This window comes from Hydra vulgaris, chromosome 13, assembly GCF_038396675.1.
Source record: "Hydra vulgaris chromosome 13, alternate assembly HydraT2T_AEP".
In the NCBI taxonomy this organism is placed as follows: domain Eukaryota; kingdom Metazoa; phylum Cnidaria; class Hydrozoa; order Anthoathecata; family Hydridae; genus Hydra; species Hydra vulgaris.
In genome coordinates this window covers 56,886,874-56,909,000 of record NC_088932.1, presented here as the reverse complement: position 1 = coordinate 56,909,000, position 22,127 = coordinate 56,886,874, and the positions used below count along the sequence as shown (strand labels likewise).

At 28.6% G+C, this 22,127-nt stretch overlaps 1 protein-coding gene across 2 annotated transcripts in view; it reads right to left on the bottom strand.

Moving 5' to 3' along the window:
- LOC101236467 (tyrosine-protein kinase CSK) overlaps nucleotides 1-22,127 on the bottom strand; it is a 172,216-nt gene that overhangs the window by 62,937 nt on the left and 87,152 nt on the right. For both annotated transcript variants that reach the window (XM_065814932.1, XM_065814931.1), the window contains 2 exons: nucleotides 14,037-14,087; nucleotides 4,070-4,173 (listed from right to left, as the gene is read on the bottom strand). In XM_065814932.1, coding sequence (XP_065671004.1) covers nucleotides 4,070-4,173; nucleotides 14,037-14,087 — 155 coding nt within the window. The remainder of the gene's footprint in view (nucleotides 1-4,069; nucleotides 4,174-14,036; nucleotides 14,088-22,127) is intronic.

Here is a 22,127-nt window from a genome sequence, read left to right as displayed (position 1 = left end):
AAACAGTATCAGCAAGGCGACAGCAACTAAAGGAGCGATTTGAAACAGGCAAAACTGTTCCAGGGACCAGAAGTTACCACCATTACATACCCATTTCAAATTTTGAAATTAGTTTTAAACGAACAAGCGAGCATCAAGGTGTAGACAGATTTATACTGTCAAAAGCAGCAAAGTCTGATGCTGTAATTGTACCAAATCTAAATGATTTTGTTGCATGCAAGTACGATTCCTTTTGGTGGGTAGGCATGGTTACAGAGATAGATATTACAACAAATGATATTCAAATGAAGTTTATGCACCCTCACGGGCCTTCTCAAAGCTTCATTAGGCCACAGAGAGATGATATCTGTTGGGTACCATTGTCGAGTTTAATTGTAGTAATCAATGTCCCAACAACGAGATCAGGGCGAACATATAACATTGATGTGATTGATTATAACACTATAACTAATAAATTTTAATTTTTTTAGTTTTTAGTTATTAAATATTCATATTACTTTTATTTCTTGACCTTCTTTTCAAGTGCTCTATTTGTCTTAGAGTTTTTATTTCTTTTCAAGTTTTTGTCTTTGTTTGATAAAAATGAAAATAATGTTTTATAATTAATACATTTAAGTATATTTGACGATGTTTTTATTTCTGTTTTAGTAAAGACCACAATCAGATACTTTGTAATAACTCCAACTAAACTATTCAATACAACTTCTAAAAAAAAAATAATTTGCAACATACATCTTTATTAATATAATTCTCCCCCCTTTTTAAACTTTAATTTTTTAGGATCAGATTTTAAAAAATTACAAAGGAAACAGAAACAACAAGTCAACAACAACTACATGAACAGTTGGATATAGTCAAAACTGTTTCAGTTACAAAACTGTCAAGTTACCACCTTTTTTTATCTCTTTTGATTTATCAAAATAACTGTCTTTTAAGTAATAAATTTAAGTAGATTTGACCATGTTGGTCTTTTCTAAAACATTTCTGTTTTAGAAAAGACCACTCTACAATTCTTTGTAATAACTATAACTTAACTATTTAGGATAACTTCTAAAAAAAAAAAAAAAAAAAAAAAAATCGAGCTACATCGGCATTTTTGTGATTGGACTCGCCCCAGTACAATTGTGATAATTGTTTAAATTTTAGGTGTTATGTTCCTTTTTCCTTGGCCCAAAATATGTATAGGTACAAATTTTCAGCTTTCCAACTCACATCTAACAGAAACTATGTCCAAAACCATTTTACAAAATGGCGGATTTTTGATGGTTCATGTCAAAGTTAAAATAGCTATATCTTTGGAACGGGTTGGAATTAGATGATAAAATTTTGGGGATGTTCATAACTTATCAAAGTCTTTGGGTGGTGCAAAAATCAGCAAATTCTGAGACTTCGGGTTGCATTTTCAAAAAAAATTGGATGTTTTCACGTGGAATTGCCCTTACTTAATTGAAAAGTATTTTATATTTTTCTGAAAATGCTATTTAGTGGTTTTTTATTTCAAAAATAAATACTTTAAAAATAAATAGACTTTTTTCAGAATGTCAAAAAAAGCCCATACTTGGATTAAAAAGTGCTAAAAGGCCCATATTTGAATAAAAAAGTGAAAAACCCATGTTGGAATCTTGCATGGTCTCTGGAGTCACCACACTCTTGTGCTATATGCTAGTATTTAATAAATAGTAAAAGAATGCATAAATTTATCATATATATGTATCATATCATGTATTATAAATTTTATCCTAGCCATGGCTATCAACCCTGGTTAAATCATGTAATTTTGCCGAGGCCAGGGCCAGGTTCGTATAAAGTCCTATTTTTAGCTAGGGTCAAGCTATTTAATAATCAAGAGTAGAATCACAGTACCCTGATCCAGTCCTGGCTGCTAGTCTAATAATAATATTGACACAAAAAAACTATTTTTTTACTTAAAAAGTATATATGCATAGTTTCGGATACTATTACTGGATTCATATTTTAAATTATGCTGCAGTTTCTAATTCATGAGAATTTTAAATATATATAGAGGTTAATAGAATGTACATATATATATATAATATATATATATATATATATATATATATATATATATATATATATATATATATATATATATATATATATGCGGTAGAAGTGTAGTGGTAGAGCGCTAACTTCATAAGCGAGAGGTTCCGAGGTCGATTCCCACCACACCCCTGGTAGTACCGCGCTCAACTTGTTTCTCTGCACAGCGGCCTTGTTCACCAAGGTTCGTGTTTCGGAGTTATAGAGTTGAGAGAGGGTTATATCACAAATAAGTAGCCTTTTCATCTGTAGTGGCCTTCTCGGCCTTGAGGAGGTGAATTAACAAAATATATAATGGGTGACAACTAAAAATCCGGACAAAAAGAAATTGTGTGCAAGTCATATTCAGTTGTTTAACTTTGCCACTTTGTTACATTATCAAGTAGTGTTTGATTCAAGTAATAATTTTACATAGTTTTTGTTTGACAATTGTCAATTTAGTTGTCATAAAATGTCGTCTAAAGAGAAGCTTCTTCAAGAACGTGTTGTACATTTTTATGAACGCCATAAATACGTTAGCAAAATGTTTACTGTAGAACATTTTTTGAAAGAAGGTATATCAAAAAGTATAACTTACGATATTTTAAAACGTGGTACTGTTGAAAGAAAGCAAGGATCCGGACATAAGCCCACAATAATGACCAAGAAAAATTTGAAGAAGTTAGAAACTCGATTTAACAACAAAGATTGCATTAGCCAGCGCAATGCTGCTAGAATATTTGAGTGCTCCCAGCAGTATATCAGTAGGGCACTTAAAAAGCTTCAAGTTAAACCAAGGAAAAAGCAGAAATCGCCATCCTACACTGAAAGTCTAATTACTAAAGTAAAAAAAGATTGTCATTATCTTGTGAGACGTTTTGGTAACAAAAATTTAATTTTGGATGATGAAAGTTATTTTACTTTAAGTAAGCCCCAAATGCCTGGTAACAAAATTTATTACACAGACGACTCTTCTGTTACACCACCTGATGTTAAATTCAAAGTGCAAAGCAAATTTGAGAAGAAAGTAATGTTATATATTGTTGTCTCCAACAGAGGAATTTCAGAGCCATTTTTCACGGAAAGTGGTCTAGCTGTCAACCAAGAAGTTTACAAAAACCAATGCTTAACTAAAATTTTAATCCCATTTATTAATAAATATCATTCAGATGATAATTACATATTTTGGCCCGATAAAGCATCCTCACACTATGCGAAAAGTGTGAGGTTTTAGTTGTCACCGGTTATATATATATATATATATATATATATATATATATATATATATATATATATATATATATATATATATATATATATATATATATATATATAATTATATATATATATGTATATATATGTACATATATATATATATTTAATTAAATATATATATATATATAAATATATATATATATATATAAATATATATATATATATTTATATATATATATATATACATATATATATATATATATATATATATATATATATAAATATATATATATATATATTTATATATATATATATTTAAATATATATATATATATATATTTAATTAAATATATATATATATGTACATATATATACATATATATATATATAACTATATATATATATATATATATATATATATATATATATATATATATATATATGTATATATATATATATATATAAATATGTATGATATTTATTAATAAATATATATATATATATATATATATATATATGTATATATATGTATATATATTTATATATATATATATAAATATATATATATATATAAATATATAAATATATATATATATACATATATATATATATATATATATATATATATATATATATATATATATATATATATATATATATATATATATATATATATATATATATATATATATATATATATATATATATATATATATATATATATATATATATATTAAAAGGTTAACAAAATTAAAAAAAAATTAAAAAATTAAATAAAAAATTTAAAAAAATAAACAACTGATATAAAACATACGGCATTTCATGCAAATGAAGAGCTCTTCTTTGTTGGACATAATTTATGGGAATTATACCAATTCTTCCATCAGAGACTTTTTTTGCGTTAAACCAGTTAGGATCCTTCGGAAGAAAAAAAAAATCATTGATACCAGTTTTTTATGATAATGATGATTATGATGATGATGATGATGATGATGATGATGATGATGATGATGATGATGATGATGATGATGATGATGATGATGATGATGATGACAATGACCATACTCATGTTCACTAATGTAACATTTTTGTGTTCTGTATTGTACCCTTTGTTTGTTTTTATAACATTTTCGTTCGTTACTGTACGTATATTGTTCTGTAATGTATCATGATGTACTGTTATGAAACGTGCGAAAACATTTAATCTAAATAAGTTTCTTGTTTTTTAAATAAATGTTGTTATTTCTTGTGTTTCCGAGAAAATCAAGTTTTAAAATTTAAATTGTAAAGACTTACTGCCAGAATGTCCAACTAGTTTTTTAAATATTTTTAAAAGTTGTATCATTCTTGAGAATAGATTTACTAGACACATACTCTGTTGGTTGTTGAATATTTATTGATAATAAACAGAAAAAACACAAAATGTGGACATTCGGCCTTTTGGTTCTCGGCTGACGAATTGTGCATCTTGATCTTAAATGTTTTTAAATTTGTACAGGCGTTTCATCTTTTCCTCTTTCTAAACAATTCCTAATTTTTCTCCAAATAATGTGAAAGGATGAGAAAACTCCATCAATTGATCTAGTACTTGCTGGACAAGTGTGCAACTACTGTAAAAATCTTGCAAAATTTGCAGACAGTTTAGAAGACTTTGACTCCTTCCTTCATATAATTTTCCACTAATTTTCTGCTAATGTTGTGCTTTTTACAATATCATTGGATAAATATGCTGGGAAATAAATAGTATCTTTTGGTTTAAATGCATAATAGCCAGGCACAAACTTGAGATAGGCTTCATTCAATTATTCCTTAGCTTCTTCTTCTTGACTTCAATCTAATGTTCTAAGTAAATAAGTAAAATTATAAGAGTAGTAAACTTAAACAAAAAATTTGCATCTGTATTTATTTTAATTTGATCGCATGCTATTTTTGTAAATCTTTGCAACTTGCAAATTCAGTTCATCCTTCTGATTACTTGTTGTTGTTGTAACAAATTTAGGAATGGGTGCTCATCATTTGACAAATAAGAAGTGTCCTTAATAAAGCTTAAACAATCTTGCTTCTTACCTTAGATGGCCTTGACTCTAAAACTGATATATTGCTAAATACTTCAACAGAATCATTAGCGCTTCTTTTTTTTTTTTTGTGCTTCTATCCAAATAGATCTAAACTCTATTTCTTTACTTATGCTTTCTTTGCAATAAATATCAATCTTTTTGGTTGATCACTAAATATGGTCTTTTCATTCCACTAACTAGCCTTCTTTTTTCCCTGTGAATAATACTTTTTCATGTTTAAGAATATACTCAACCTATATTTTAAATAAAACCAAAAATTTAAAATGATAACTTCAATGATAATTTTAAAATGATAATTTCAAAATAGCTTTTTATTAGAAAAAAATGCAATCTGAATATTAGTTAAGCTTTTGTATAAAACAATATACCTGTAAAAAATGGAAAATTGTTTTCAATTAATATAAATTAATTAAACTTTGTTAATAAAGATTTTCGAAAACCCCAAAAACCCAGATGGGTTGGGTTTTTGTCAACCCTAAGTGAAGCAAACATTCTTTATTAAACTTTGATCCACTCAATGTTATACTTTATATATTAGAAGTTTTAAATTGCACCAACATTTTAGGATTTCATGAGTGATATGATTTCAGTGTACAAAAAGTTTGGCAAAAAGTTTGTAAGTGTTTTTGATATTTAAAATTATATTGAAAAAAAAAATCTTATATAGTTTACTTGTATGTTGTATAAATTGTATTGATATTTATATTAAATAATTAAGCAAAGTAAAATATAAATATAAAAACAAGATAATTTAAATATTTAGGGCAAAAGTAATAAAATGATGAATGTTGCTTTTCCAAGGTTTTTTGCTTTTTTTTATATTTACTTTTATTTATATAAATGGTTAGCTACATTCTATAATAGGATTATGAAACCAATGCAAAATAAACTATTTTTTTACTTTTGAGCAGTCATTTAAATAACTTGGAAGAAGTCAAGAGTAGGAGTATGCTCACTGGTTATATAAAAGAAGGATTGGTTTTGGAAGCAGAAAATCTTTGAAGCAAAAGTAAAATGTTTTCAATTTGAAGAACATTTAATCGACTTTAATTGATTTAAGAACCGTTTAATTGACAATTGATTTCATGTTTTAATCATCTTTAATGTTTTATTTTCTAATTCTATTTTATTTTTTATTTCTTCTAATAATACAGCTATTCTAAAAATGGAAAAAAAGAAAAAACAAAACCAGTTCAAGCAAATCTCTAGTTTTGCCAGAAAAAGTAATAACAAACAATCAAGTTACTAAAAACTTTTGTAGAAATAAAGTTAAATGCCCAGAACCAAACTGTAATAGTTTAATAGTGTATTTACCAGAGCATATGAGAGATGCACATAAAAAAAAATCTGAAGAAGCTTGTGTTACTCGTGGTGTGTTTGATCTCAGAAAGAAACAAAAAGATGCTGGGTTATCAACTGATCAATGTATCTATCCAAAATACAAATGCCCTATATGTAATAAAGTGGTTTGCAGAATTATTCGGCTGTTGATAATGAAAATAATTGTAACAGTAAAAATGTCAAAAGTCAAAACAAAATCATTATTTTCAAAATTTTAATTGTAATTGTAATTACTAAAAATTTTGAAAATAATGATGGTTCTGTATTGTTACAGATTTTATTGAAAGAACCTGTTTTTAATGATTACTTAAAAGTTTTTAATTTGTACTTAAAAAGTCATTCTGGCGGAAATAAGGACTTTAAGAGTGCCAATAATGAGATGGCTCAAAGTTTGTAGAATAATAGAAGTTGTATCACCTTTAGAACAAGATTATACTAAACTCTTTGACCTTAATGAACTTCAAAATATCTGGTTTTCTCATGCTAAAGCAAAAGGATTTGACCCCGGTACAAAGCGCTAATATTAGGTTGCTGCAAAAATAATCTCGTTTTTCATATTTTATATTTTTGGATGAATTTTTGAATAAATTTATTATTGGCAGATGTCATGCTATATGTTATTTAAAAGCGCGTTTTTCGCTTGATCTAGTTATCGTATTGGTTTTGTTTTATAATAATTTAGTCATTTTTTACAGGACGTCAAATCTATCATGGACAAGAGACAAATTCGCACGATTTTTCTGTTCCAGTTCAAGATGGGCCGAAAAGCTGCCGAGACAGCTCGCGATATCAACACTGCATTTGGCCCAGAAACCACTAACGAACGTATGGCACAGTGGTGGTTCAAAAAATTCCGCAGCGGTGAGGAGAGCCTTGAAGATGAAGAGGGTCGCGGACGCCCGTCTGAGATTGATGACGATCAATTGAGAGCCTTAATCGAAGCCGACCCGCGCAAAACCATACGAGAGGTTGCGGAAGAACTCAACGTTCATAACTCAACAGTTGATCGCCACTTGAAGCAAATAGGAAAGTCAAAAAAGCTTAGCAAATGGGTGCCGCACGAACTGAACGAAAATCAAAAAAATCGTCGTTTTGAGGTATCGTCTGCTCTTCTTCTGCGCAACAAAAACGATCCGTTTCTCGACCGGATCGTGACGTGTGATGAGAAATGGATCCTCTACGACAACCGACGACATTCCGCGCAGTGGTTGGACCGCGATGAGGCCCCACAGCACTTCCCGAAGCCGAATCTCCACCAAAAGAAGGTTATGGTGACTGTTTGGTGGTCTGCAGCCGGTCTCATCCATCACAGCTTCCTGAATCCTGGCGAGACGATTACGGCAGAGAAGTACTGCCAGCAAATCGACGAAATGCATCAAAAGCTCCGATGTATGTGCCCGAGATTGGTCAATATGAAGGGACCAATTCTCCTCCACGACAACGCCCGGCCGCACGTCGCACAACCGACCCTGCAGAAGTTGAACGCATTGGGCTACGAAACTCTGCCTCATCCACCATACTCACCGGACCTCTTGCCCACCGACTACCACTTTTTCAAGCATCTCGACAACTTCCTCCACGAGAAATGCTTCAAAAGCCGAGACGATGTCAAAACGACCTTTGATGACTTCATCGCTTCCAGGACTTCGGAATTTTACGCTACCGGCATAAACAAACTTGTTTCTCGTTGGCAAAAATGTGTTGATTGTAATGGTTCTTATTTCGATTAATAAAGTTTATTCTATGCTGAGTTATGTTTGTTCAAAGTTAACGGTTGAAAAACGAGATTATTTTTGCAGCAACCTAATATTTGTAATCGTTAGGACACTTTATGGAATTTATAATTTGTTCTAAGGTAACACCAAGTGTTTGCAATGTTTTGCCAGTAAACCAATTAAGTGCAGATATTATGAACGTATGTTGTGTTGAGCTTTCTAAATGGCACAAGTCTTTACGGGTAGAAAAAGACGTCAGGCAGTTTGAAGTTATGGCAGATAATTATGAAAACTCCATTTCAGTTGAGGATTTTCAAGCTGTTTTGCAAAGTTCTTTTCATGTAGAAATAACAAACAAAGTTAAAGAAATTGGCTTAAAATATTTTTCAATCCCATGTTTCTCAAATAATCTACACAAACGCTAGGGATAGCTTATTTTTTAACTTGATAGTGAACAATATATCAAGGTCAGGATCTGTTTCAAACATGACTCTTGTGGAATATCTTTGTGGGTCAGTAATTAATGGATAGTTTATAGTCTCAGTCAAAAAACACAAAACAGCTTCAACTTGTGGAGATTGCCAAGTTGTTATTAAAGATTATATTAAATTATTATGTGATATATTTTACAGTGTTATTAAAAGCAATGTGCCTGGTGTTAAGTCCTCAAACTTTTTTATTTCATGGGCAGGTTGTCCTATTAAATCAGGAGGAGTATCCACACAATTAAATACTTTTTTTGGCAAATGCTTGCCAAAAGTTTATCAACTTTTTTTAATGACAAGCATCCAGAAATGAAGGAAAATCTTGCTACTTTGATGAAGCACAAAAGATCCACTGGTTAAAAATGGTATTACTTAAATCAAACATGTACTGATGTTGCTCAGACCTCAGAAAAAGTTACCAACGCTATCTTTGGTGCTAATTTAGTTAGCTCAGGATCTAGTCATACCAAATCAGCTCAGTTCATTGAAAAAAGTAGTACTGCTATAAGTTCTAGTGAGCCTCCAAAAAAACTTCTAATAGAAAATTCTAATAATGAAAGTTCTGATAACGATAGCTTCACCTATGGGAAGTGTGACGAAGAAAAGAACTTTTCAAAAATATATGATTTTATTTTTATCAATAAAAAAAGTATGGACTTCAAACGAAGTTGAAGAATTAAATTGCATCTTTGGCAATATTGATATTGAAAGTTTCAATCAAACATTTATTAGGAAATGTTTAATAGATAATGTTATCTTAGTAAATCGTATTTCTAAGCAAGTATATGATAAACTTCATCATCCGTACAGGTCGAAAAAAGTTCATACTAAAAATGAAAATAATATTTGTCCAAAGCAAAAAGTAAATTATAACACAAAGGACACCTTACTGATGATAACTATATTTTTAAAGAACTTAAAGGGCAATCTAGTATAATTCAACACAAAGTGAAAGATACTATCAATTCTCACTCTGAAGGCAAAAAACTTCAAGAACATTATATAGAACAGTTAGTTGCAAAGATTCGATATGAAAGGTTGAAAGTAAGAAAAATAAAAATGTACTAATTTTTTTTTCTTACACATTTTAAAGAGTATTTTTAGTTATTTTCTGTTGTTTTTTTGGTTGAAACTTGATTGTTTGATTTCTAAGCTTTTATTTAGGCTTAAGGGTCTTCTATAAAATATGTACACAGGTATTGGGGGAGGAAGGTAGTTACCCAAAAGCCTATGAATGCTTACAAGGGAGAGCGGTTGAGACAGAGAGTATGTATGCAGTTTGGTGCTAGATCTGTATTTCTTCATTTTGTTTCAAATTTGATTTCTTATTTTTAAAAAAAAGAATTGAATTTCACAAGTTTAGAAATTTAATATTCTTATCGAACTAAATAAAAGTTTTTTGTTTTTAATATTCTTAAAAAATTATGCATTGTGCAAGAAGGGGTTTATTTTTTAATAAATAATCCGTACAGACATAGAATGGGGTTTGCCAAATTCATACAGGTGCACGCAAGGGGAGAGGGGAGGTCCTCAATCAGTGGTTTTACTGTGTACGTACTTTATGGATGTCCCCCGCTTATCCTTTTATACTTAAAAAGCCAGGTTTTATAGTTATAGTAGGCATGTGTTACAAATATTTGATATATAATTTTTTCTGTTATTTAATTCATATCTTTATATTTGTTTTAATTTCTTCAATTTAATTTGAAGTGTATTGGTTTAGAGTGCTCACTTCATAAATGAGAAGAAGTACAGAGATTGAGCCATGTACCTGGAAGTACGATGCTCAACTTATTTCTTCGCTAAGCATACCTGTTTGTCAAGGTTTATGTTTTGATGTTATAGATTTGAGAAAGGGTTTTTCAACAACTAGAAAATATTAATAACTAAAAATAAGTGAGCCTATTTGGCTATAGTCTGTGCTTTGGGGGAGGTAAATATTAAAAAAAAAAGCTTTTTCATTTTTTTTTTTGTTGTTCTAATTTTTGGGTTTCTATCTTCATTTAAAATATAGAGATATACAGAAAAATAACTATACCGGTTCTAGATTAAATTTTTTTTTAGTTTCGTTATTGTAGCTGAAGTTAAGAATAATAGATCAAATTATAAAATATAAAGTTGTTAAATTTGTTATCATAGTTGAAAATTATTGATTAAATTTTAAAATGTAAGATTGATTTTAAATTGTACATAAAGATTCAAAGTAAAATAGTATTCGTTGCCAGCATTCAATGCCGGGTAACATCGATGCCGCTAGGTAAGCAACATTAGTAAGGATAAAGGTTTGAACTTCTGGGTCTCTGTGATAAAACCGTTAGATCCATTAGTACCTTAATATGCAAAAATAAAAATTCTAAAATGTGAATTTGTTATATTTGTTATCGTAGGTAAAGTTGAAAATTATAGGTAAAATTATATAATACTTTTCTTAACTTTAGGTAATTATCATGAAGCCAGCTTGGACTCGTTTTTAAACACTTTCTTTGAGTAATGATAAGTTAATGATTTCTATAGTTAAACTTATAAATATAACTTCAAAGTTTAAACTACAAAAATTTACAGCTTAAAAGTTAGTTTAAAATATATTATAATATTTTTAACTTATATATAAACAGTAAACCTTTTTTTTTTTCAACAAGATATTCAAGTTGAAAACTTTTAATTGATTTTTTTGGATACATCCAACGACATAACAGATATCCCCTGCACACTCCGTTGGTTGTAAATTGTGTAGTCTTTTAAATCATTAACTAAGAGTTAAATTATAAGACAAAAATCACGAAGAAAAAGACACAGATTTGATAACAGCAAATCTGCAACTTTACTTCAAATGTTTTATTTAAATAAACAAATTTTTACTTTTTAATTTGTTTGTTTCTGTGATTTAACTTGTTTTATTCTCAAGCAATAACACTGTGTTTATGTTTTACGTTTAGGTATGCTATCATAGGAAGTTTTACTAAAATTGTTACAAACTCCTAATTCTGAATAAACTTTTTCATTGATGTTATTGAAAAAAAAGATAAAAGTTATAAATGTCTTTAAGATATGAACATGTTGGATGCACGTCCTTTATCAAAGTGTATATTAAAAAAAATGGTGTTAACGTACTTTTTTTTATTTTTTGTCAAAGAAAAACACTGTTTTTATCTGCATAATCTTAACGAAAAAAAAACTGTTAAAATATTTGAGAACCACCATCAAGCTATTTCATAACCTATGATTATTTACTTCTTTTGCCTCAATGTTAGTTTGCTCCCTCGATATAATTTAGTTTTGCGTGTATGACAGTTATGATAAAATTACTATTAGCATAATTTGTGTCAAAAAAAATTTATTAAATCTATGTTTTCAGCATTTTTCCTAATCAATTTAAGAAAAACTTATTATTAATAAGTTAGCCCCTAAATTAAATTAAACTAAACCCCTGTTTCAGAGTTTATTTTTTACCACTTCTAAAAGAATTAGTGTAAATGATGACGTCAGTACACATAAGTAATATACACCGACTTGAGTAAGAGATAAGCTGCTTCCAATAATATTAGGGAACAAGGGTTCATTTTTAAGATCTCGGGTACATGAGAAAATACTTTTAAAACTATTGTTAGTGTGACATGTCTTAAATTTTATTTAATACCTGCTAAGTATTCGAAAATGACGTTTAAAGTTTTTAATTCCACCCTTCTCCCATCTTATTCCCTCTCCCCTTTCTCATAAAGAAATTCCGAATAAATACAAGTTATAACTTTTATGCGCTAAATTTAGCACCTTAAAGTGGGGTAGGGTGAAATTGAAAACTTCATCGAATAATCTTTTATAAAAAATTATTTGATGAAGTTGAAAATATTAATAAAAATAAAACCATTTGATAAATAAAAACTTAGTAAGTATTCATTTAGTTTGGTAAAGACTAACTTTACTAACAATGTCAAATAATTTTGATTTGATTATGTAAAACAAAACATAGCAAACATATTTGGGCTTTGAAGGTGCATATTTTGGGCTTCCTAAGCATGAATCACTGCAATTTTGACATAAGTCGAGTACATATCCTAATGTATGCATATGTGGATGTATAGTATGAATATATGTACATATAATTTTTAGTATGTATGTAAGTATATATATATTTTTATATGGATATGTGCTGTATATATGGTATTAGCATATATATACAAGTTTAAAGTTTGCTACAGGCCTGTAAACTAGTTCTCAAACATCAAAAAAGTTTGTTACGGACCTGCACTATAAGGTGCAACAGATATTGAAAATGAATCGTTGTTTCCTTATAGTTTTGCGATCAACTTGTTAATTTGTAAATCAGTGTTTATGAATTTAACCAACCAACATTTTTATTTTGTAAAGTTCTTATGCAAGCTACAGGCTTGTTAGAGGCTTGTAAAGTTCTTATGCGAGCTACAGGCTTGTTAGAGGCTTGTAAAGTTCTTAGGCAAGCTACAGGCTTGTTAGATTAATGTTATCACCACATTATTGTTGCTAAACACTGCTGAAATAATTTTTTTCTTATTTACTTCCACTTACTGCATCGCAACTCTACAGCATATAAAACAAGTTGCATTCTTATAAAGAATTAAACTATATCACAAATATTGTATTCTTCAACATTACAGAACAAATATCATTTTGGAAACTAATTCTTAAAATATGCTTGCATTAAAATCATCACTAATTTTAAATAAAAAAATGAAAATGTGCCTTAAATATAAGCTTTCAACTCACAGTTAAAGTTAAAAGATCAAAACATCTAGTTATTTTGCTTCAAACCTTTAAGAAACTCATAACAATATGGTGCGTTACCAAACAATACACTTTTTTGAAATAAAACATGTTTTATCAGTTTAAAATATACAAGAATGATTGTTTATACAATTCCATGACACAACCTTATTACACTTTATAGCAATACTTTAAAAAATTACTTGGTAATCTTATAAAAACCTTTTTAAAACTCTAAATTAGTAAATAGTGAAATATTGAAAATGTTAAAATTTTAACTTTTCGTTAAACCGCTATTTTTGCCGAAACACAGGATGCAATACCAAATGGAGATCTACATGGTGATGATAATGATGATGATGATGATTATGATGATGACAATGATGATGACAATGGTCATCATCAATAGTAGTAAAATAACTTACTCGAGTAGTTTGGAGAATTTCAATGATGTCTCCTTTTTTAAATGGTAGATCCTACAAAAAAAAAAAAAAAATTTTAAAGATAACAAAATTAGTTATTTAAAGATATTTAAACACAATAAAATCCTAGATGACTGAAAAAAAAAATAAAACTAAAACATTTTACTAAAACATTTTGAAAACTATATTACAAAGCATTACAAATATTAGGTATCACAAAATTAACTAGTTTCAAAATAACTGCCTTTTCCTGCTACACACAAGGTTGCTTCCAAATATTTAAGGTTATATGCCAAATGCTTTTTACAAATATTCTATCCTACTCAATGTGCAATCACTTTTTAAAAGAATTTACCAAGTATAAAACAAACAAAAATTTGTTTGAAATATTTAAAAAAATTACCTTACAGACTTGACTTCCAATCTGAATCTGTCTAAGTTCAGTATTATTTTGCCGAGCTAGTTTTAAAGTTGTTGTGATGAAAATATCATTTTTCTTAAATAATAATGCTTTTTTATGAATATATACATATAAAAGGGCTCTAGACCATTATATTCTAGACCATTTTTGACAGCGCCGACCGTATTTGGGCGCCGCCCAGATTCAAAATTGAGAACCTTTTGTTTTGTTTTTTTACAGCAAATATTGTTTTTTTTTTACAAAAAAACACCTACATTCTGCAATATTTCTGCTAAATTTCACAAAGGCAGAGGGTACCGCCGCCTAAATTATTTTCTTAGAATAGCCCGTGTATATATATATATATATATATGTGTGTGTGTGTGTATATATATATATATATATATATATATATATATATATATATATATATATATATATATATATATATATATATATATATATATATATATATATATATATATATATATACATATATATATATATATATATATATATATATATATATATATATATATATATATATATATATATATATATATATATATATATATATATATATATATATATATATATAATATATATATCAGTGTGGAAAACAATGACCGCCCAAAATGAACATAATTGCTATTTTGACCTCCCAAAATTTAATGTTGCCGGTTATGGTTGACGGGTTAAAAAATAATTAGAGTTTTGAAAAATGTTTGACAAATAATCAGGATTTAATTTAGAATACCCATATAGTAAAATTTAATTAAATCATTTTTTTTGAAATTTTAGTATATGGTTAAATATTTAACTGTATACTAAAATTTAATGATATAAATTTTTAGTTTTTTTTATATAAAAATACTAAACGGTATAAATATTTTAGTATTTTAATATTATATTTTTAATAATCATTTTTCTTCTTTTTTGAAGAATACATTTTATATCTTTAATTTACATTTTATATCTCTGTTTATTAAAATCATTTTAAAAATTCCTATTATTAATTAGTTGATATTTAAATTATTAACGACGTTAAAATTAATCATCTATAATTTTAAAAGATTGTAGTTTTTTTTTTAAGTTGTTTAATGTAATTAAAAATATTTCTCTCTTTTAACTGTACTTTATTTAACTAATTTTTTTTTTGTTCAACAATTCCATTTATTTTTCTTGTGATATTTCCGGATATTTGCAAAGTCGTTGCAATGAATGAATTATTTTTAAATAAATTCAACTTATTTTTCCTATAATAGAATAATAACAGAATCATTAAACATCAACCAACAATCAGCACTTTTAATTTTTAACACAAACAAGATTAGAGGTAAATCCACCTGTTGAAAAGAAAAACTCTAAAATAGAAATTCTATAAACTTATTTATATTTATTTGAAAATATATTTTTAGTAAAAACTTTGTTTTATGCAACACAACCTAATGTCATAAGTAGCATTTCATAATACAATTTCTTTAAGTATTAATTACTTAATTTACATTTCAAAATGTTTATATATATATATATATATATATATATATATATATATATATATATATATATATATATATATATATATATATATATGTATATATATATATATATATATATATATATATATATATATATATATATATATATATATACATATATATATATATATATATATATATATATATATATATATATATATTTGACCCAAAGAAACTACATGCCTATGTAAATCATAAAACGCAAATACATGACCATATTTGCTCACAAAATCTTGATCAAGACACATTTACAGAAGACCAAGAGGGAATGTTCGACTCTAAATCAGTATTTTTAATCTGTATTTGAAATACAGATTGAAAATAACCAGATTTCCACAATCGAACTAACATTACCAATGTACCAATAAAGAAGTGATTATCAATTACCAAAAAGTAAAATCTAGACTGATAAACCTTGATGTGACCAAATCAGAAGAATTTGGTGGAGTACACCCTAGAGTCCTAAAAAATTGTGCAGACACTTTTGCAGTACCTCTTAACACTTATCTTTAATTCCTCAATTGCAACTCCCGAAATTATGGCTATCCAGGCGTCTACGGAGAGTTACAATTGGACAAAATTAAAAACAGTGAAAAATCAAGACAAAAAACCACATGCGGTTTTTTGTCTTGATTTTTCAAATAGTTAGTGTACTGTTTTTAATTTTGTTTCCTTAGAGTGGTTGTCATTTTCACCAAAAAATTAGATTAAGTCTACATAAAAAATAACTATTTTCCTAAATGGAATGTCTGTGGTTCAAGACCCCCCTTTAAAACGTGTCTTTGCTAAAAGATTAAGGATAAAAAAGTTAAAGGAACAGAAAGGTAAGATGAAACATTTAAGGCTATGTGTAGATGGCATGGCATAATTGAAGCTTAAAAACTATGTATATATGTGTGTGTGCCTTACTTTGAAAATACACTGAAGAGTTTAAATGGTATAAGAAATCTGAATTTGAAGAGTTATGTACCATTCAGAAACATACCACAAAAAGATTGTTTATATACAAATAAGAAAAGATAAATGGTTACAAAGCAAACATATGACAACCGGTATTTAAAAGAAAAACAAAAAAATTGGACAGTTGTAGGAATCCAACCACGGATATTCCGTGTATGAAGTTTACGCCTTATCCAATTAAGCTAAACATGCATATACTTAGTCACAAATAACTATACTTATATAATACAAAAAGTTATACATACACATTTATTAAAAGTATACACAGATGTATACTTACATAAAAGCAGACGTTTTCTTATAGGGACAATATATATTTGTAACATTAAAATTATACAAATATCTATATAAAAACAGATGGCAATTGAAATTTTTGCTTTCCTCTTTAAAGGGATCCCAAGTGCCGAAAACCCAAAAGTTTATTGAAAGAAGAATTAAAGAAAAAAAACATGATTATTTGTTAATTATGAAAAAAAGTGTTTTGAAAATGATAATCAGTAAAAAAAGAAAAGCGAAAAAAGAGTAACGGCTCTAAATCAGCCGAGACTAAAACTGAAATTATAGAAAGAACAAAAATGTGTGCTAGATTTTGAAATTTAAACAGGTATAAAACATTATTGACTTTAAAATAACAATTGTTTCACAATAAATGAAAATAATTATTTTAATTAATTTTTTGTTTTAAGTTAAAGCTGCCAAATAAGCAACAATTACCATATGATCATACTCACAGAGATACATGTTTTAGAAACTGGTTATTAAAAACTTCAACAGCTTGAATTGGTTAAATGTTTAAAATTATCCCTTAGAATTTTTGATTTCAATATGGAAACTAAACGAAACTAAAATAAACAGCAATGATGTATATTTCGAATATGGTATAAAAAAGAAGAAAAATTAGATAAAATTAAACGCAGATTTTTTATTTGATGTTCTAAAACCTCATGAAAATACAGCTGGAATCCATCATAGTAAGTATTTTTGTAAACTGATTTGACTGGCTTTGTCCATGAATTTTCCGATCGATATGGCAACGTGTCACAAATATTATTGATAATTAAAATGTAACATCACATATTCACTCTTGGATTTGGGTATGACAATCAGTAGATATTAAATCAAGTTTTATTCCCTTCTTTTTTCATACAGTTGGAATTCTAAACTTCTGAAAATTATATTGCATTTACGTCAGTTACATATCCATATTCGAGTTCCATCATTATACATGTACATTTGCGTTATAAACAGAACTGTCACATCACTAAAAAGTAATAAAACTTATCTGATTATTATCATTGTTATAAGTTTCATACGCTGGAATTTCACAAGTGTGTCGAAAAACATCTTTGTATTTTTAACATAAGCAAAACATTATTTTTAAAAGAAAACATTATTCATGAAAATGCAATCAATGTTAGCAAAAATAAATTACAGAGTCCTTTGAAATTAACATCTGTCGAGTAAGATCTTCATTCTACTTTGAAAATATTCCGACAATTTATTTTTAAATGTATCTATTATTTTGTCAACAAAAGCACTGACAGCAACAAAATTTTTGTAAAATTTTTCTCGAAAACTTATCTATGGCGATCCTTGTATTTTATACTGCTACATTTTTTTGTGTTTTCACTTATAAAACTCTCATAGTCTGATACTGATTGAACAAAATCGTTGTTTTCCACATCGTTCAAAGAGACTGTTAAAAAGTTAGAAATACTTTCTTTGCATTCGTTGACGTTGAACTTCCGCATTATATTTTTGGTGCTTCGTGTCAGTCATAAATTCTGCAATTTCAGTACAAATCACTATCTGATGATACAATGTAATTGGTAATGTTTATATCAAATGTTGGTAGCAATGTTTTAGTTGCAGCCCTTTTTATAAGAAATTTTTTAATTTTGTATGGGCACTATTTTTTTTTTAGTTATTATCCATTCACTCATTAATTTCATATTTAATTGTATAACTTTATATTTTTTCTTCATGTTTTAATTTTATATTTTTCTTCATGTTTTAATATTATATTTTATATTATTCTTTAATATTATAAGTGTATTTGTGTTTTAAACGTTTTTATTTATCAGTTTTTATTTATGGGTTTTCATAAACAGGTTTTCAAAGCGGTGTTTTTTAGCGTTTTTGAGCAACACTACGTCCGATCTTGTTACAGATTCTTTACAGTTTCGGTATTATTAACTAACTGCTTACTATTTGTTATTTGGTATTTTAATTATAATTTGACATTTGGTTTTTTTCAAAGGTACGCGGTTTAACTTTTAATTTTCTATAAAAATTTATCTTATTTTTTAAAAAATATTGTAATCAAGAATGAAACAAAACAAAAACATGTTATATAATTATGAAGACAAAGTAAGCAATCTGTTTACAATTAGAGCAAGTTTGCCATAAAAAAAAAAAAGGTCCCTAAGTTGGAATTTAGGCAGCACCCAAAAACGGTCAGCGCTGTCAAAAACGGTCAAAATAGCCCCTGGCTGTAAATATACATATTTCATATATATGCATGTATGTTTATTTATTTATATTATTAAACAAAGATGTTAGTGCAAATAATATTTTTAAAATTTTGTGGCTATGAAAATAGCCATTGTTTTTAATTTTAAAATTTAAACCCTTCAATGTATTTTCATGCCTCTACAACTTCAGATACCCCTCAAGCATTATTTTTTTTTTTTATTTTTTTTTTTTCAAACAGCTTCCAACAAAGCTGCAAGCAACTAGCAACCACTAATTAAAGTTGGAAGTTACTGGAAGAGAAAAGATGAAGATTGTAGACCAAGATAATGATTGACGGACGACATAAAGGATTCCAAATTTTATGAATCAGGAAAGCAAGATAAAGGAAGCAAATTCCAAAGAACCGATGTTCTAGGAAAAAAACTAGACAAATAAAAATTTTTGGAGCACTTCAGTCACAGAAAAAAGATGAGAATTAAATAACGAGCAACACGAGAATGAATCGCTAGCTCCTTAGAGCAGTTCCCATTATAGTATTTGTAGAAAAGAGAAAGAGAAGCAACATTACGGCAATATGATAGTGGTTGGAGGTTGGCTGCAAGAGCAGGTCTAACTATGTTTACAATGAAATTTATAGAGATAGAGAATAGAATCCGAAGTAAAAAAGTTTCGAGCTCAATAAAGAGATGCAACCTTAGCAGATGCTAACTTTGCAACTGATTTAATATATGGTTTCCAAGAAAGATCGAAAGAGTTAATCCTAGAAGATAAAGAGTAGATGACACATCAAGAACATCAATGTTCATAAATATAGGAAAATCTAACTTTTTGCGATAACGATTGGTTGAAAAAAATTGAGTTTTATCTGTATTGAAGTTCACCAGACACTGTGAGCCCCATCCTGTAGCAGAAGTGAGATCCTTTTCAAGCTCAAATGCCCCCTCCAAGCAATCAGAGAGTGTTGGCTTCTTATAACGACAAGAATAAATGGTAGAATCATCAGCAAACAATGCCACCTTAGATGTGAGAGTATCTGGAAGATCATTAATGTAATTAAAAAGAGTATAGGACCAAGGATAGAACCTTGAGGAACCTCTGAAGTTACAGAATATAAAGAAGAGTGCTATCCATCGAGGACAACTTTTATACTACGATTGAAAAGGAAGGATTCAATAACCTTAAAGATGTTGCCAGATACAACATAAGAAGAAAGCTTATGGAGAAGACCAGCATGCCAAACTTTATCAAAAGCTTTAGAAATGTCAAAAGCGATAGCCTTACCTTTCCACCTTTATCTAATGCACGATAAAACCTATCAGTTATTACTGTTAGCAAATCAGCTGTAGAACGAGAAGATCGAAGTCCCTATTGATGGTCAGAAAGTAAGTGAGTAAAGTAAGGTGAGAAATTAAGTGTTTGTTAATTAAGAACTCAAAAACCTTGCTTATGATAGGAAGAAGACTAATGGAACGGAAGTTAGACGAATCAGATCGCTCTCCAGAATTTTTGAAAATAGGGATAACAGATGCCGCTTTCCAGAAGGCTGGAAAACAAGACTCTGATAAGCACTTGTTGTTTAGTTTAGTCTTTAGGTGAGGCGATAAAGTCTGAGCCATACAAGAGAGGTGGAATTAAAGACTTGCCATTATTATCATTACTATAAAAGATTCTCCAGAAGTCACGAGAGCCTAATTTTTGAGATGAGATACGAGATTTCATGACCTGAGAATAGAGGGCTTTAGTGTTAGACAAAACGTTTATAAAATGGTTTCTAGCAGTAATAAACAGACATCTGTTTTCTGGAGAATTGTTTTGCTGATAAATATGGAAGTAACGGTTTCAATTGGCAATCGCAGCAGCACAGTGTGAGGAATACCACGGAGAAGAGTGTGGCTTGACCAGGAATTGTCGAGAGGGAACAAAAGATTCCGTGCCAGCCTGAATCCACGAAGTTATGTAAGAAGCACATTTTTTGACAGGAAGACAAAAGATTTCTACCCAAGGGCCATCACGAAGGAAATCACGGAAAGAATCCCAGTCAGCTTTACTATAGTTGTAAGAGGTACAATAATAGGGGGATTCAGGTGATGAAGAAGAATAAGAGACACCATCTCTAGCCTTTACTCAACCAAGAGCTCCAAGGCAGGGGGTGTTTTAAGTCGGTGTTGGCATCTCCTAGCCTTTGCCTAAAAGCGTATCCTACAAGGCAGCAGGATATGAAGCAGATTGTACTGGGTTACGTGTTACCAGTAGCAGGATAACCTGACCTGACCTGATATTGCAAACAAATACTGATATTGCAAACAAATACTTTGTGGAAATAAATAAAAGGCTTCATTTATAAATGATTGAGGTTACAGGGTATAAAAAATGTAAAACATCTCCAGTGAAAAACCTTAAACTCAAATTTCCATTTGAACTGACACTAGAGCCAAGCTATTCAGAGTGGTGAGCATTTAAGTCACCGACAACAACTATATTAGCTGATGGATAAAAAGAGAGGGCTTGGTCAATATGATGAGAAATAACATCAAAAAGAGTGCAGTCTTGAGATGAAGGAGTGCGATATAGAACAAAGAGAAAGGCGATAGAGTGAAGCGCATAAAAGAATATTCTGTGGATTCAAACCTAATTTCACGACAAATGAATGAATTCTTACAAATGTAAATGCCAAGACCAAGCATGTGACTATTGGAGTCTTTACGAATTAAAGGAAGATAA